This window comes from Apiospora aurea (genome assembly GCF_038362705.1).
Source record: "Apiospora aurea strain CBS 24483 chromosome Unknown utg000005l_segment0_segment0, whole genome shotgun sequence".
Taxonomy (NCBI): Eukaryota; Fungi; Ascomycota; class Sordariomycetes; order Amphisphaeriales; family Apiosporaceae; genus Apiospora; species Apiospora aurea.
Genome location: NW_027117392.1, coordinates 1,758,060 through 1,773,447, shown reverse-complemented (window position 1 = coordinate 1,773,447; position 15,388 = coordinate 1,758,060). Strand labels below are relative to the sequence as shown.

The following is a 15,388-nucleotide window of genomic DNA, read 5'->3' as shown; positions in this document are numbered from 1 at the left end:
CCGGGTGTTTTCGCAGGTATGCCGCCTTACGCCTTACGCCTTACGCCTTCCTTACTCGCCTTACGCTTTGCTCGCCTTACGCCTTACTCGCCTACCTCACTGGCTTGTCCATCCGATGCTGATATGCATGTACCAGGCATCCTTTCCTGACACAGGAGGTCGAGACTCCGGTGTTAACAACCCGTCAACGAATCAACGGATCAACAACATCATCAACAACAACAAAAACAAATAATAACAGCCTGTCCGTGTCGCGGCTTCCCCCGGATGTGCTGCACTCCCACCCATCCTTAGTTGTTGCTGTTGTTGCTACCTTATTGTCGCTGCCGCCGCCGCCGCCGCCGTCGTTATCGTCGTCGTCGTCGGTCCCTCTCTTCCCCGATGCTCTCGTCCAAGCCCCAATCTAAGACCAAGTCCACGTCCAAGGCCAAGGCCAAGTCCAAGATGCCGAGCCGATTAGAGAGGATGCGGTCTCACCGTGCATCCCGAAGCGGCAGCGGCAGTGGCAGTGGCAGTGGCAGCCCAAGTCCCAGTCCTAGTTCGTCCAGTCCCAGTCCCAGTCGCGAATCCGGCCATGTCGATGCCGGGCCCTATAACGAAAACGGTAAGCGGCTCCCTTTCGATTGATTTGGTTTAATCTTGGAGAATGATTGCGACCCCATCCGCCCGTGAGATTATATCATCTGCCCTGCCCTACCCAGCCGACCCAGCCCAATTAAACAGGACCCCGGATCGCCAGAGTCGCTGCAAGCCGTCACGCCAAGCAAAGCTGCTTGACACGACACGACACGACACGACACGACACCGACACCGACACCGACACCGACACCGACACCGACACCGACACCGACAACTCAACCCGCCGCCGCCCCAAAGGGCAATTGGCAATCAATGCAATAACACTTTCATTGTCTGTGTCTGCCTGTCTTCCTGTCTTCCTGTCTGCCTGTCTGCCTGTCTGCCTGTCTGTGTCTGTGTCTGTGTTTTGTGTTTGCGTGTTGTTCTCGTCTTCTGCTTCTTTGGGGAACTGGCCATGCTATCTGGTTCCTTTGTCTGTCTCTATGCTTGATCGCATTCTGCCTTTCTCCCTCCCTCACTCACTCTATCTCGCTGCTGTCTTGGTCTCGGCCTCTCTCCACTTCTGCTAGCTCCCTTCTTCCTCTCTTCCTCTCTCTTTCTCTCCGAACGCACGCTCGCTCGCCCGTCCGCCCGCCCGCTGCTTTTCTTTTTCCTTTTTTTCTCTCTTCTTCTTTTGAACAAAAAAAAACCCCCTTCCGCTTCTTTCTTCTTCGGCCGCGCATGTGCGTGACACAAACACACAAACACCACCACACACACCCACGCACGCCAGCTTGAGTTGAGTCGAGGGGGGGCATGCGTAGTGACCTGGTCCTGCAGGAACACTTCTTCCCGGCAAGTCGCCGATCGATGCGCTATCTCCCCCTACCACCAGATCCGCTATCACCATGATGGCCGAGGCGAGATACAATCCTCACGCCAACTCCCCCAAGTCTACCAATGGTACCATTCCCTCCACAATCCGCACTGTACCAAGCTTCGACGCCCCTTCAGACTCCTCTTCCGGCTCCCCGTCCGCCAAGAATAGCAGGTTCTCTAGTTCAGTCAACAGCAACGCCAGCGCTGCCTCTCACACCTCCCAATCCCCGAATGGCCCGACAGTACGCTTAAGATCCCCTTCTCCAGATACAACCACAGATCCCCAGGCCGCCAAGACGCCCATCTATTCGAGCAACGCCACCGTTCGCACCGACCAGACCGGTCTGGCACCCCCGCCGCAAATAATCCCCTCGTCGTCCCCGGAAGGGAGCCCCATGGAAGAACAGGCCATCCGCGAGGGGTCACCGCAATGGGACTCGGCCGTCGGCAAGGCCGCCCTGGGCAAGACGGGCCGCGTCATCAACAAGCTCGTCTCCGACAACGAGGCTCTCCGGCGCGAGCTCAAGGTCGAGCGGATGAAGGCCGAGGAGGCCAAGCAGACGGCCAAGCTCATGGAAGACAAGATAGAACGCACCGTCTCCGAGTACGAATCACGCTTGTTGGAGGCAAACGTCACCAAGACACTACTCAGCCGCAAGGAGCGCCAGGTCGAGTCCCTGCAGGCCGCCGTGGAGCATGAGAAGCAGCGCGCCCTCGAGGCACTAGACCGCGAACGAGTCTGGAAGGAGGAGCTGGAACGAGGCCGCCGTGACGCCAACGTGCAAGTCGACGAGGCCAAAGCCCATGCCACCCTGATGGAAGGCCGGTACAATGCCATAGCCTCACACTGGAAAGACCAGGGCGACGAGGTGAAACGGACGGCCGTCAGCCTACACGAGGAGATTGCGGCACTCGTCTTGGAACGGCAGAACGACGACGACAAGATTAACACGCTGCGCGATCTTTGCGACCAGCAGGACGGGAACATCCGGGACCTACGCGAGCAAAAGGACAGCATCGACACCCAGTTCGAGGAATACAAGAGGGAGCAGGAGAACCTGCTGGGAAATATCAAACGAGCCGCCCGGGAGCGGGAGGAGGAGCAGAGACAAACCATCGAAGAGACAAAACGAGTACTCGGCGAATTACGGTGGGCCTTGAACGTCAAGAAGAACGTGGCCGGAGCCCAATGATCACATCACTGCACACAAGGGGGCATTACAGCCGCTCGAGATCTGGCCTCGCAGAATTAGGCCAGCGCTGGGGGCATAACTCAACTGCAACAACAGGCCCCAGGCTGGGACGCCCTGCAGACCATCCCCACGAATTTCTTTGGTTTCCTGCGGCGTTCCGCTCCCATTGAGCTCTCAGTCTTGCGCACTTCTGCGCGACGTTTTCGAGATCGAATAGGGGAACGAGGGCTACTCGGGACCCCAACTGCGCAGGATAGTTCTGGGTCTCCTAGCATCTTTGGTCCACGTCCCTCGCCACCAGCTGGGCTAGGACGCATGCATGTTCAGGCGATCAGGAGGCACAGGAGCCAAGGCGAACAGTCCAGCAGGGCTCCTGGGCTTGGACAACAGCCGGCATACACCATAAGCCTCGAAACTTCAAGATATGGACCTCTTCACAAACCGACATTCGCGGCCGCGCATGCCTGGCATTACCCAGTGCATCTCTCTCTCTCTCTCTCTCTCTCTCTCTCTCTCTCTCTCTCTCTCTCTCTCTCTCTCTCCCTCTCCCTCTTTTCTCTTTCTGGGGAAAGTTAGCCCCGGAGAAGGAAAACATTGGTAGCAGATACTGTCAGGCACACACTAGGGGTACGGGAAGCCACCTAGCTTTCTATACCATCCATGGACAAACGGGAGACGTATAGCAAAAACCACCCTGAGAGTGCATCTAGCATTCGGGGCGGATAATTAATAGTTATCGAAACTGCTCTGGGAAGGAGAGCAAGGCTTTGCTCTGCCACAGAAAGCAGTATGGAACTTCCTGGGCCAGACAGACCGTCATCACCCAAGCAGTGACGGTCTGACCAGGGTACCTCTCTGACTTGAAGCCACTAGATGGATTATCATACGAGGTATTACCAGCAACAATAAATAAATCTTCTATGTTAACAATAGGCCTGGTTATTATCTCGTACATGGCCTGCTAGGTATCCTGATGTGTCACGACAATTCACCCACCGATGGCGCAGCAACAAGACTAAGTGAAGACGACCACCGGCCAACCGAGGATGACACAGTCTATTTTCCAATCACATACCCAATGACACATGTATCGAACCAGGGGGCGCGGAGATAGCAGCTAAATCAACAAGGGGTCCTCACTGGGCACTGCCAACCCGCACCGGCTGCAGTTGCGCCATGGATGGACTCCCTCTTGATATCATAATATGACCTGGCCATGAATGGCCAGGGCCTCCGGGAGCACCTGGAGGCTGGTTTGGTTTGCAAGGCAGGGACCCCCGGTGGGGTCGTGCTGGAAGTCGGAAACAACCAAAATAAGTGTATCAAACAATCCAAGCAAGAGAGAAAGAAAGAAGGAAATAGAACGTGCGCAGTAATGATACCCTATCCTGAACTCCTTACCCCCTCAAAAATATCGGCCAGTCGATGTCGATCCCGTAGTCTGTAGCAAAGTACGGGGCCATGATACCGCCTTCTCCCTTTATTCGATCCTTGGGGGTGTATTGCTTGGAGTCAGCCGCCTTCGTTCCCCCTCTTTCCGTAGGCTCTCAATGATCTTGAGCATCTCTTTGCGGGCGCCGATACTATCAATAGCTTTACCCGCCATGCTCATCGAGATCTTCTCACCAGCGTTCACGGCAAGCAGACGCTTGACCAGCAAATGACGCATGATGATGCAGACGAAGACGCCGCAGTCACTGCCGTTCTCCTGTTGGGGACATTCGGACAGGTAATGGAAGCGAAGCGGCTTGCCGAGCACACTCGCCAGCCGCTTGCATGCGACCCAGGCCTCCTCGTTGTTGGCGCCCTCGAGGGAATCGTAATGGAATGCGACGCCGTCAATGATGCTCACGAGCAAGAGCGACCAGTGGCTTCCCCCTCGGCCATGCTGACGTTTCTGTTATCATTAATGGGCAGGAATATGTGGGTGATTCCTCGAAAGTCGGGGAGTGCAGACCGGACTCCCTCGGTGTCCCCGTTCTTCATCAAGAGGAAGGTCATGGATGGTCGCAAGAGGACGATATGGGCCTGTGGGTACTTGGACAGGATTTCCTGCTCGAGGAACTCTTCCCAGAAGGCGATGTTCTAGTCAAGGCGGCAACAGTAAGCCGCCAAGTCGCGATTCGCGAGTGTTGTGCCAACTCACATTGTCTGTCAACCAGTCCCCCTTGAGACATTTGATGTCTTCGTACGTTACTTTTCCCCATGTTAGCGCAGGCTTTGGAGGGGTCGCAGAAAGGCGTTCAATCGCGTACAGAGGACATCATGGTCTATCACAGGAGTAGAGTCAGCTTTTTTGCCAGCAGGCGCAAGAGGGGGGGCACGGGGTTGCAGCAACTCACAAGAAAGGTAGGGCTGCGTTGGCGAAGGCGAGGGGGAAAGCTACGGAGGCATCAGTTAACCACAAGACGGCAACCACCGAGGATGCTGCTTGCTCACGCTATCGCCTAACCGCCTAGCGATCCTGTCTCGGATAGGCATCTTGGTATACGAAAGTCCAGTCTGGATGGGAAGAGCTGTTGGATGATGTGGTGCGAAAGTGTGCGTGGGCAAGCGACGAGAACTTGGACGAGGCAGTGGAACCAGATGGCGAGCGAGGTGATGTATGCGCGCGCAAGGGACTGTGTCTTGACAAGAAAGAACGGAGGCCGGGCGGCGGAGGTTACTGCGACAGTGCGACCTAGTGCAACTCCATGGAAGCCTTCGGATGGGCGAGCTACAGACGGAGGGATCCAAGCTGGGTAGGCTTGGCGCTCTTTGGGCAAGTGGCGGGCGCGCGCCTGTCGATTGTCTGTCGGAAAGACCCAGCAACGAGGTTCGAGGTTCGAGGCTCGAGGCTCGAGGCTCGAGACTCGAGGCAAGAGGGTGGAGGGATCCCGCTTGGCCGGCGAATGGGCACGGGTGATGACAGTCGGTCGGCACCTACGTAATGGCGTAATGGGTGTACTTGGTAATGGAGAAACACAGGACGGCTTCTGATTTGCTGGGTCAAGAGGGTACAAGCACAGTACAGCACGGGGGGGGCTACCGGGTAGGTAGGTAGGTAGGTAGGTAGGTACTTGGAATGACGCCGCCGTTGCTGCGCCGCCTGGGAGATGCGAGGCCGAGATAGCCCCCGGTTCCTACTGCACAAAAAGCGAGGACGGATGGAGAGGGAGGGGGCGAAAGAGGGAGAAGAGTGGCTGAGAGAAAAGAGAGAGAGATGGAGAAAAGCGAGGCTCCAAAATCAAGCTTCCAGATCCTCATCCAGTTTCGGGCACGAGAAGACAAGACTGACACTGACTGGCTGCAAGCCCTGGAGGAGGGGCAAAGCGGATCGTGCAAAACAAAACAAAAACGGGGGTCGGATGCGAAAGAAAGTTAAAAAGTAAAAACTGCGGGGGGGGGGAGAGGAAACCAAAGTCATGTCAGCCTACCTTAGGCAGTGATTGTCGCCTAGTGGTACTGCTGCTTCTGGCTTTGCTGGATAATGTTCAATTGCATGCTACCCCTTGAGTAGGTAGGTACCTGAGGTACTGACTGTACTGTCTGTTACGATCACCGACAGGGTCGCCATGCGACATTGTTAATGAACCCTACAATGGCCATTTCACCAATGCACTTCATGCACTCGCATCTCTTTTATGAATGACAGCTCACTAGATCACTAGATGCATTGTTGTATTGGCATACAGGCAGGTAGGCACGCAAGAATACAATGTCCCTGGTAAGGGAGCGTCGTTGCGACAGAGGCATGTATGTGTCCGTCCACGCAAGCAGCTGGGGACTTGGTATATGTTGTCTTGTGTTGGCCCGCTTCTCTCTCTCTCACTTCTTGCCAGCCTCTTGCTCAAGGAAGGCCGGGTTTTGCTCCATGGTGGATGAGATGAAGCCACGCAGGGCAGCCCATCGGTTTGGTACGTTGCTGCAGCCTGTCGTCGCCTGGCTCTGCTGCGACACTTCTTGTGCCGAAGGAGCATCTTGACCGGTGGCCTGCTTTTCCGTGGCCACGTCGTCTTGGCCGCTGGCACGCATGGCATTCAATTGCGCCATGTTGCCCTGGAAGCGCTCGAGCTCGCTCTTGACCAGCTTCTCCTTGCGCTTCAGGGCACCCTTGCGGCTGCGCAGACTCTTGAGCCGTACCTTGCCTTCCTTGAGCTGCTTCAGGCCTTCTTCCGTTGCGCCACCCTCGAGCAGATCTGGCAGGGCCTTTTTCAGCGAGTCCAGGTCCGTGACCAGCTTCTTGCCCGGGCGGCGGCGCTTCAGGGGTTTCTTGTTGGCCTTCTGGATGCGCGAGACAAAGGACGAGTGTTTGACCAGGCGTTTGTCCTTCTTGGAGCTGATGAAGTCGTCCGAGACGGGCGCTGAGTCGGGGCGTGGGGCTTTACGAGGTGCGTAGGGCTCGGGGCCGTTGGTCTTGGCTGCCAACTTGGCGCGCAAGGAGCGCCTCTTCGTCGGTGCGGTCGGTGCCTGTAGATGGATGGGTCGTGAGCCGTGGGCACTATGCATACAGCACTCGCCGGCGTGAAGGTGGAACCGTCTTGCTTACCATTGTGGTGCATCCAACGCGTCGGAAAGTTCGAGGTTGAAGGCCGCTTTCGAGGCATCGAGGTAGCTAGCTACCGACCTACCGTAAAGTAATTGGAAGGAAGTATTGAGTGCGATAACGATAAGAACGGCGACCCCCCCACCCTACAAGTAGGTACTTAGGCATGTAGGTTAGGGTCGGGAGTTTTTGGTGGGGCTGTATCCGTTAAAGAGGTAAGTACTTATATGTACGCATATATAGTAGTAACCTAGTAGGAGGTTCAATATTAGTTAGGTATTGATCAAACGCGACTGACTGAAAGCCTTCTGGAAAGCCCATGTACTACAAGTAGGGAAGATATCACAGCACAGCTCGCTCAATCGGGTCATGGCAGCAGCTGAGGGCCGCACTGTTCATTAGCAACTGCACAAAAGTGTGCAACCAAGGACATTCACATCGCGCCGTCTTTCTTCAATCCAGCTCCCTTCCCCCTCTCCCTCCTTTGGGTGGTTCTGGAAATGGAGCCTGCTTCCGGCCGAGCTGAACAGCTCCGGCTGCAGATCGCCAAGGCTGAGGCCGAGCTGAGAGGACTCCGGCTGCAGCTGAGCCAACTTGAGACAGGCCAGGAACACGCCCCTCGGGACCAATCCTTGCACAATAACATACCTCAAAACCCCGAGATTGAGTCTCCGGGGAAGTGGCCTCTGCAGCAACAGGAGTATGAGCGCTATGCCCGCCAGCTCGTTCTCCCCAGTGTCGGCATCGCCGGACAGCTGCGTCTGAAGTCGGCTGCCGTCCTTGTTGTCGGTGCCGGGGGACTAGGGTGTCCTGCTGCCGCATATCTGGCCGGCGCAGGCGTCGGCGTTCTCGGCCTGGTCGACGGCGACATAGTCGAGGTCTCCAATCTGCATCGCCAGACAGCCCACAGCCACACCAAGATCGGCATGAACAAGGTGGATAGCTTGGCCGAGTACTGTACTGACCTGAACCCCCGCGTACATTGCGTCCGGCATGCCACCCCTCTCACGCCCGAGAACGCCGGCGAGATTGTTTCAAAGTACCATGTCGTCCTGGACTGTACCGATCACCCAACATCTCGCTATCTGATCTCGGACGCCTGCGTCCTGTTACAGAAGCCGCTGGTGTCGGCCTCGGCGCTTCGAACCGATGGCCAGCTCATCGTCTTGAACAACCCGCCCGCGCCACAGGGAAGCAAGGACGGCGGCCCCTGTTACCGCTGTGTCTTCCCCCAACCCCCGCCCCCGGATGGTGTTCTTAGCTGTGGCGAGGGCGGCATTCTGGGACCCGTGGTCGGCGTCATGGGCGTGTTGCAAGCGCTGGAGGCCATCAAGCTCGTGGCGGCTGGCCCACCTGCCCAGCCCGAGGCACCTGCACCAAGCCTCTTGCTCTTCTCGGCGGCTGGCACATCGACTTTCCGATCGATACGCATGCGTGGCCGGCGACCAGACTGCTTCGCCTGTGGCACGTCTTCCAGCTTGACGCTTGACGCCCTCAAGTCCGGCATGGTTGACTATGTGCTTTTCTGCGGGATTCGGAGCCCCGTCCGGGTTCTGCTTCCGGAGGAGCGCATTACTGCTGCAGCCTATAACAACATGGTAGCCGAGAAGCCTGGGTTTGCGCATGTGCTATTGGACGTGCGAGACCGTGAGCACCACGCGATAGGCAGCATCCCGGGCGCCGTGAACGTGCCCTTTTCCATGTTCCAGAGAACAGGCATGGGTGGACAGGATGGGACTCGGCCAGACTGGCTACCTGAATCATTACCACCCGACGCCCCAATCTATGTGGTTTGCCGCGTGGGCAACGACTCACAACTGGCGGCTCGCAAACTCCAGGAGATGCGAACGGGCTCAGAACATCGATTTATCGGCGACATACAAGGAGGCATGGAAGCATGGAAAAGGGAGGTGGACAAGTCATTCCCGTTTATCTAGCTAGCGTAGCATGGGGCAGGTTCGAAAATGAGGTCACGGGGATTTTATTTTATTTCATGTTATTTTTTAAATTCCTGACTGAGTACATAGCAAGCCTCCCTGGTAATAGTACAATGGAGTGGAAGGCCCTTGGGCGACTGCAAAGAGAGCTGCGGCCGAAAGCTAGACGAGATACTCCCTTCCTGACCACGTTGTGATTGCTTGGTGAGATGTCAGTTTAGACAAAGCTGGTACGTTTCTTGTTGAAGGCTCTCTGGTCCTTCATCCATTGCCGGTAGCCCGCAACGCTGGAGATCTTCTCTCCGTAATAGTCCGGAACTACAGGCAGGGAGCATGGTCAGTCAGTAACCAGAATAGGTCGGCCAGAGAAGAATACAAAAAAAAAAAAAAGGGGGGGGGCAGGACTTACCGGGGTTCCCAACGGAGCTGACGCTGGGGTCGACGCGGTTCTTCTTGATTCTAGCGAAGAACTCGGCTTCCTTAATGGCCATGGGCTGCTTGACGCCACGTTTGAGGGTATAGAAGATGGCGGAGCCCAGACTGGGACCAGCCAGCCATCCGAGGGCAGCAGAGCCCAGGGTCATGAGGCCGAGAGTGATGAACGGGTCGAGGGGGATGCTGCCCATCCAGTCCATGTCGAGGTTGACCAGCACCATGCTGGCCATGCTTCCGCCGACCAGCATGGTGACCAAGCTACATGCCAGCTGGTAGCGTCTTCGGGTCTTGCGCAGCTTGAAAAAAGTGTCCCAGTTGAGGTCGCGTGCCGAGGCGGCAGGGCCAGGGGGAGCTGAGGTCGACGTGGTGGTGGTAGAGGCGGTGCGACGGGCTACAAAGTGGCATTGTAGGCTTTTGGGTTTACATGTGCCGGGGCGCATGTGGCGGGCGAATATGGAGGTGGTGAAGTGGCGGGGCGAGAAGCAGGATGGCGTGGTCAATGGTGCAGCTTTGGTGACGCCAGAGGCCGAGGGCAGCTGGAGACTCCGCCGACCCAATGCGCCGAGGCGCATGATGTGAGCGTTAGCGGCCAGCATGACGTGCGACTCTGTTTGAGACTCTGTTCGAAGGTCTGAGGCAATCCCGGGTCTGGGGAAGCCAGCAAACGACTTGGTTGGATGTGGTCACTGCAACAAAGGCCGGGAGACGATGAGGTGGGTGGGTGGTGGATCGTGAAGACGAGCTGTCGGGTGGTGGTGGTGGTGGTGAATGTGAAGGTGAAAAGTCAAAGCTCCAGGTCCCAGGCCATTTCGGGAGAGCTCCAGCTCTAGGTTAGGTAAGTTGGTAAGGCAGGTAGAGCACAGCAGCTGCTGGATTGGAAGTTTTTCTTGCCAGCCTGCACATGCCTCTAGTACCTTTGCCCAGCCCAAGCCTAGCCGCCTGCCGCATATGATGTACATCAAGTAGGTAGCCACTCAAAACGCACTGTACAGTCCACGAGGAGGCATGGACTAGGGTGGAATAGCGGATGCCGGCGGACGGGGGTTAGGGGTTTTTATGTAGCAAAGATAGAGGTGCATTTGCATTTAGCGCCGGTGGGCCTGTGAAGAGGTACTTATTACTTCCCCATAGCCATAGCGCAGACAAGGGTCCGACAGGTACTTGCGTGCCTGAGAGGATGCCCGCCCATGGATTGAAGCTTGACGCGCGCGCGAAATGTCGCAACACGACGAAAAGCTTCGCTTACCCTCCCTTGTCTGGCCCGGCATCTACTCCTCCAAAGCATGACACTCCGTGCACCTCGGCTGCTCCGGGGCAATGGCAACTTCACATCACAATGGCCCGACTTCGCGCGCCCAGGCGAGGCCTAGTCCGAACAAAATCCAAATCCAAATCCCCATCACCACCAAACCAAGGGCCTACCGCCGCGGCGATGGCCCGCCCATGGCCCCCTTGTCTCTTGCTCTCGAGAACGACTCTACCGCTTTCATCGTCGACAAGTTCGTGCGCTTCCTCCCACACCGCCCACACAAGCAACAGATGCACTACCTGGTCCGCTGGTCAGATCTGCCCGCCGCCGCCCTGGCCGTCCCTGCCACCGAAATACTCGACTACGTCTCTCCCCCGCGTACTCGAGGACTATGAGCATCAACTGTCGCTGGAAGACGACAAGCCCGTGCAACAGGAGCTCGGCAAGAGCCGACTCAAGCATGCCCGCGACAGGCCGACAGAATCGCAAAAGCCAGCCGAGTCGCAAACCAAAGCAACCGGTCCGCCGCGGAAGCGCGGGCACCCGAGGCGAGCTCCTTTCCAGCCAAGCCCGTCTCTCCTTTCAATGGGCCATGTAGCCGCCGCCGCCGGGAGCCCGCCGTCGCCCAGCCGTATATCGGGACCTCCGCCTGCAGCAACGCCCAAGAAAGGAACGGAGCCATCCTTGTCAACGCCCCAAAAGGCCTTTGCTCCTAGTCTCTACGCGGATGGCCTTGCCGAAGATCTCACGTCTGGCGTCGACGATGAAGAAGCAGACCTGGAGAAGGCCTTGACGCAGCAACTCAGCAGGAGAAACGAATACGATGCCGGCACACATGAACCAGCCGTGCCTTCCAGTGGCTTCACACCAGTGGGGAGGGCGGCTGGGCTCTGGGGTCCGCAGAAACACTCGAGGAGCCCGGAGCTGGAAAGGGCATCGACACCCGCGTCGGACCCCCATAAGGAAGCGAATCCGAAGTCTCACCGGAAGAAAAGGCGCAGATTATCCAAGCCGGAGCCTCAATTTGAGCCGGCATGGGAGGTCAAGAGACTAGAGGGACACAGGATATCCGACGTAGACGGCCAGCTCGTGCGGTTCTTCAAGGTGCGTTGGGAAGGCGATTGGCCGCCAAGCGAGAACCCGACATGGGAGCCCGAGGAAAACCTCCACCCCGGGCTGGTGAAGCAGTATCTCAAGAAGAAAGCAAAAGCGGAGAGGACAAACACGGAGCTTATGTCTCCGTTACTCATACCCCCAAGGCCACCTAGAAAGTACTCGAGTGTCGCCGAAGCATTCGAAGGAGAGATTGAAGAATCGCAACACCAGCTTGCCACCGCTGATGCTGTAGAAAGTGACCACGACGAACGGCTCTTAGTTGAAGAGGATGGCATTGCCTTCTAGGACATCCCTGGCCAAATCTCGGGTAATTCACTGCTGCTTGCATAGTATCTTATAGAGCAAGCACGGCACTGGTGGAATCGCTTAGAAGACGTAGTCACTAGAGGATTTTTTTTCTTCTTCTTTTCTTTTTCTTTTCTGCATCAAGGACCTATCTATGGAGGTCATCCATCGTCTCCTGGGAAACCGAAATGCCCCCTCCTCCACTTGCGCCTCTTGTCTTCGCCCCCGTAGGCATGCATCTATCTCTGCTTCAACCCAGGGGATAATGGCGTTCATAATAGTACAATGTCGATCGGAATGCCCAGGGCCTTAGTTCTGTGGCTTGAGATCTTTCAGGGTTCGGCCCATCCAGTAGCGGCTGTTTTCGGACCATTCCTTCGGGTCTCTCAAGAACGCGGTGAATCCTCTTAGCTCTTGGTATTGCTCTTCCGAGTAGATCCAGTCCGGCTCCGCGGTGATCTCATCGACTGCCTTAAGGTTCGATCGTGCGCACTCAGCAGCGCTCATGTGGCCGCCCTCATGGCCGGCCATACGGTCAAGAAAACGATCAGGGGTAAGGTTGGGGGTCGGGTCAGCAGCAGCAGTCGACGACGACGGCGACGGGTTTGAGGTACCGATGTCTATGTTGCTTCCGGCGGTCCGGCCTAGCTCTGGATAGGCACTTTGAATGTTCCACGAAGGGTTGCCTATGACATCCATGAGACAAATGCTCCCGTTCGCCGTAGTCTGTGGCTCATCCAGGGTCGTCTTGAATGGCTCGTCACAGGGGTCGGCAACAAAGCTGACGGTGCGGTGCAACACAGGGAATAGGGCGTCGCCGTTCTTGACAAGCCGATAAACCTTTGTGGCGAAATCCAGGTCTCTAAAGCGCAGCACCAACTTGTTCCCTCCCAGGTCGAGCAAGACGTCTTCTATCATGTCTTGAACACGTGGGATCCAGCGTCGCAGCGAGCTAATGAGAGCGCCCACCTCCTCCACAGAGGCTTCCTTGATCTCGATGCACCTTGTGAAGCCTTGCTCCAGCGCATCCATGGATGCTGGCGACATGGGGTATGAAGGCGAACCAGCGAGGGCAACTGAGCATTTGCGGCCATACAAGACGATAGCATGCGACTTGGCGTGTTCACTGTAGGCGTGGGCATCTCTCCAGTTGGCAAACTGCACCATGGCCGTGGCGCCGGAGCTTATGCCGTCGAGTTGGACAATGGTTGCCCGCAGGAGCTTTCCACCACGCACCGCCCCCAACACGTCTCGTAGCTTGGCCCTGGTGCTCAGATGGGAGATGATGACGGTGCGGCATTCATAGTCTGATCGCTCTTGCTCCGCGCGCAGGGGGAGATTCGACTTGGGAAGATATCGAATGCCATATCGAAAGATGGGCGAGACTGATCCGTTCTGTCTAACGTAAGTACGAATGGCCTGGTTGCGCATCCGCTCATTGCCCCAAAGGTTGTCGAGCAGATCTTCGTTGGGCACCAAGATCTCTGGCTGGCCTCGGGGCCCGTCGGTACGGCCGGCAGAGGGGGCATCATGACCACCAGGTATTCTGGAGGCCGGTGCAGCAGCACAACCAGCCGGAATTATCAGTGCAGGCTGCTTCATGTTGCTTTGGGTGTTGCTGTGGGACTCGGAGCTGTCGCTCGAGGCGGCTGGAGACGCTGGGGATGCTGGGCCGACCTGGAGCTTCTCAGCGATTGGCTCATCTTCCAAGAGGATGAGGTCACTCACAGACGATTGCTCCATGGCGCCCACCCCATAGGCCTGGCCAAGGCTAGCACTATGGACGGCACAGTGGGTGAGCTGGCCTGCAAGCTGGTCCTCGAGACTGCTCAGTTGGCGTTGAGCATGGCGAAAGCGCTGGAGCGCAACGACATTGTTGGGGTGTCGAGCAGGGTATTCCGTGTTGAGCTGCACCAAGTCGTGGAGGTTTCGCTCTCGATGCTGCTTCACTGCATGAAGCTGAGCCGTTGCCATGCCAGCGATAGCACTGGCGTACTTGGCTTGAGATGTGTGTGGCAGAAGGCGAAGCTCGGCACGGACCAGCTGGAACAAGTCCTGCAAGTGCTCGAAGCCTTGATGGTCGCCATGAGAAAAGTGAATGACGCGTTCATGGGAGTCGGGCTCAGTCGGCCGACAGGGGTGGGCATCAGCCATGGTGGTTGCGTCATCGACCGCCAGAAGATGTGGCCTTGATGCGAGCCGGAAGGCACACTTGGGGGTATGCGTGACAAGGTGGACGTTGATGTTGATTTGCAGCTTCCAGCAAGCTCTTACCTTATTGTGTCTACCAGGGACTAGGTTGAGATGGGACAAGCAAGGCCGAGATGCTGGTGAGGGAGGTGGGTGGATAAGTAAGTAACCGAACGATGGTTGTCGGGTGTTCGCTGTGTTGTGCAGGCTCCAGCAGGAGGTTGATGGTAAGGAAGTTGACGTTCCCCCAGGTGAGGCCAGTTCTTCTACCAAGCGTGTGGAGGGAAGTGAGCCCGTGTATTCACCACCTCCTCGAGGGTACTCTGTGTTGAGAGTTGACAGGCAGAAGATGGGTAAGAGGCCACTTACCAAGCTGTGATTATTCACCTTGGAGGCTGAAGAGAGATCGACAGCAGGCGGCGGGAAAAGGAATACGGTGGGCTTCAACAGCTGCAGGTAAGATACCTAGGTTAACATGAGTGAAGGCAGATGGGCTCGAGGGATGAGTGCATTGAATGGAGCCGATGAGGAGGAGGGAGGAGGAGGAAAGAGGGAAGGAAGGAAGGAAGGAAGGAAGGAAGGAAAGCCCAAAACAGAAAGAAGAGGGAAAGGAAGCCGCATCGCCAACCTTGCCGTCGTTAACAAGTGAACGAATGTAGCTTAGCCTTCATTGCTTGGCAGGTACACCCACAGACGCACGAAGCGAAGCGACGCTGAAGATCTGCCGATCAGTGGGCTCTCTATCCATGGCCTGCACATGGCGCCTTCACTTTAGCCGGGCTCGGAGCCTCGTGTCCGGCCAAGGGAGCCGTCGAGAATGCATGCGACCCTGATTCGACCCTTTGCAGGACTTCAGAAGCTTGCCCGGGTCTAGAACTGGCCTGGCCAGGGGTTCCTCGGTAGAAGCCATCACGGATCGTGCCGTGAACTGCCTACAGTCTCACCTCGTGCTGCGGCATCTCCGCTTAGGCAGAATCTCTAAAGTGCCCCCCCTCTCCCTATCCCGAGGGCATTTACGCAA

General features: G+C 56.9%; 8 protein-coding genes across 8 annotated transcripts; 4 read left to right on the top strand and 4 right to left on the bottom strand.

The window, feature by feature from the left end:
* Window positions 1-381: 381 nt before the first annotated feature.
* PG986_007132 (uncharacterized protein) lies at window positions 382-627 on the top strand (the record flags this gene model as incomplete). The annotated part of the gene is made up of 1 exon (XM_066843354.1): window positions 382-627. One exon carries the CDS (start codon window positions 382-384, stop codon window positions 625-627), a length of 246 nt encoding a protein of 81 aa, XP_066699466.1.
* An 839-nt stretch (window positions 628-1,466) lies between these two features.
* On the top strand, window positions 1,467-2,630 carry PG986_007131 (uncharacterized protein; the record flags this gene model as incomplete). Its single annotated transcript, XM_066843353.1, has 1 exon — window positions 1,467-2,630. The coding sequence occupies one exon, from the start codon at window positions 1,467-1,469 to the stop codon at window positions 2,628-2,630; it is 1,164 nt and encodes a 387-aa protein (XP_066699465.1).
* Window positions 2,631-4,110: 1,480 nt separating this feature from the next.
* Window positions 4,111-5,111, bottom strand: PG986_007130 (uncharacterized protein; the record flags this gene model as incomplete). The annotated part of the gene is made up of 6 exons (XM_066843352.1): window positions 4,111-4,527; window positions 4,593-4,715; window positions 4,777-4,826; window positions 4,886-4,900; window positions 4,973-5,012; window positions 5,070-5,111. The coding sequence occupies 6 exons, from the start codon at window positions 5,109-5,111 to the stop codon at window positions 4,111-4,113; spliced, it is 687 nt and encodes a 228-aa protein (XP_066699464.1).
* A 1,326-nt stretch (window positions 5,112-6,437) lies between these two features.
* Window positions 6,438-7,161, bottom strand: PG986_007129 (uncharacterized protein; the record flags this gene model as incomplete). Its single annotated transcript, XM_066843351.1, has 2 exons — window positions 6,438-7,079; window positions 7,159-7,161. 2 exons carry the CDS (start codon window positions 7,159-7,161, stop codon window positions 6,438-6,440), a joined length of 645 nt encoding a protein of 214 aa, XP_066699463.1.
* Window positions 7,162-7,655: 494 nt separating this feature from the next.
* On the top strand, window positions 7,656-9,092 carry PG986_007128 (adenylyltransferase and sulfurtransferase UBA4; the record flags this gene model as incomplete). Its single annotated transcript, XM_066843350.1, has 1 exon — window positions 7,656-9,092. The coding sequence occupies one exon, from the start codon at window positions 7,656-7,658 to the stop codon at window positions 9,090-9,092; it is 1,437 nt and encodes a 478-aa protein (XP_066699462.1).
* A 217-nt stretch (window positions 9,093-9,309) lies between these two features.
* Window positions 9,310-10,123, bottom strand: PG986_007127 (Presequence translocated-associated motor subunit pam17; the record flags this gene model as incomplete). The annotated part of the gene is made up of 2 exons (XM_066843349.1): window positions 9,310-9,410; window positions 9,502-10,123. The coding sequence occupies 2 exons, from the start codon at window positions 10,121-10,123 to the stop codon at window positions 9,310-9,312; spliced, it is 723 nt and encodes a 240-aa protein (XP_066699461.1).
* Window positions 10,124-10,863: 740 nt separating this feature from the next.
* Window positions 10,864-12,177, top strand: PG986_007126 (uncharacterized protein; the record flags this gene model as incomplete). The annotated part of the gene is made up of 1 exon (XM_066843348.1): window positions 10,864-12,177. One exon carries the CDS (start codon window positions 10,864-10,866, stop codon window positions 12,175-12,177), a length of 1,314 nt encoding a protein of 437 aa, XP_066699460.1.
* A 309-nt stretch (window positions 12,178-12,486) lies between these two features.
* Window positions 12,487-14,331, bottom strand: PG986_007125 (uncharacterized protein; the record flags this gene model as incomplete). Its single annotated transcript, XM_066843347.1, has 1 exon — window positions 12,487-14,331. One exon carries the CDS (start codon window positions 14,329-14,331, stop codon window positions 12,487-12,489), a length of 1,845 nt encoding a protein of 614 aa, XP_066699459.1.
* Window positions 14,332-15,388: the final 1,057 nt, after the last annotated feature.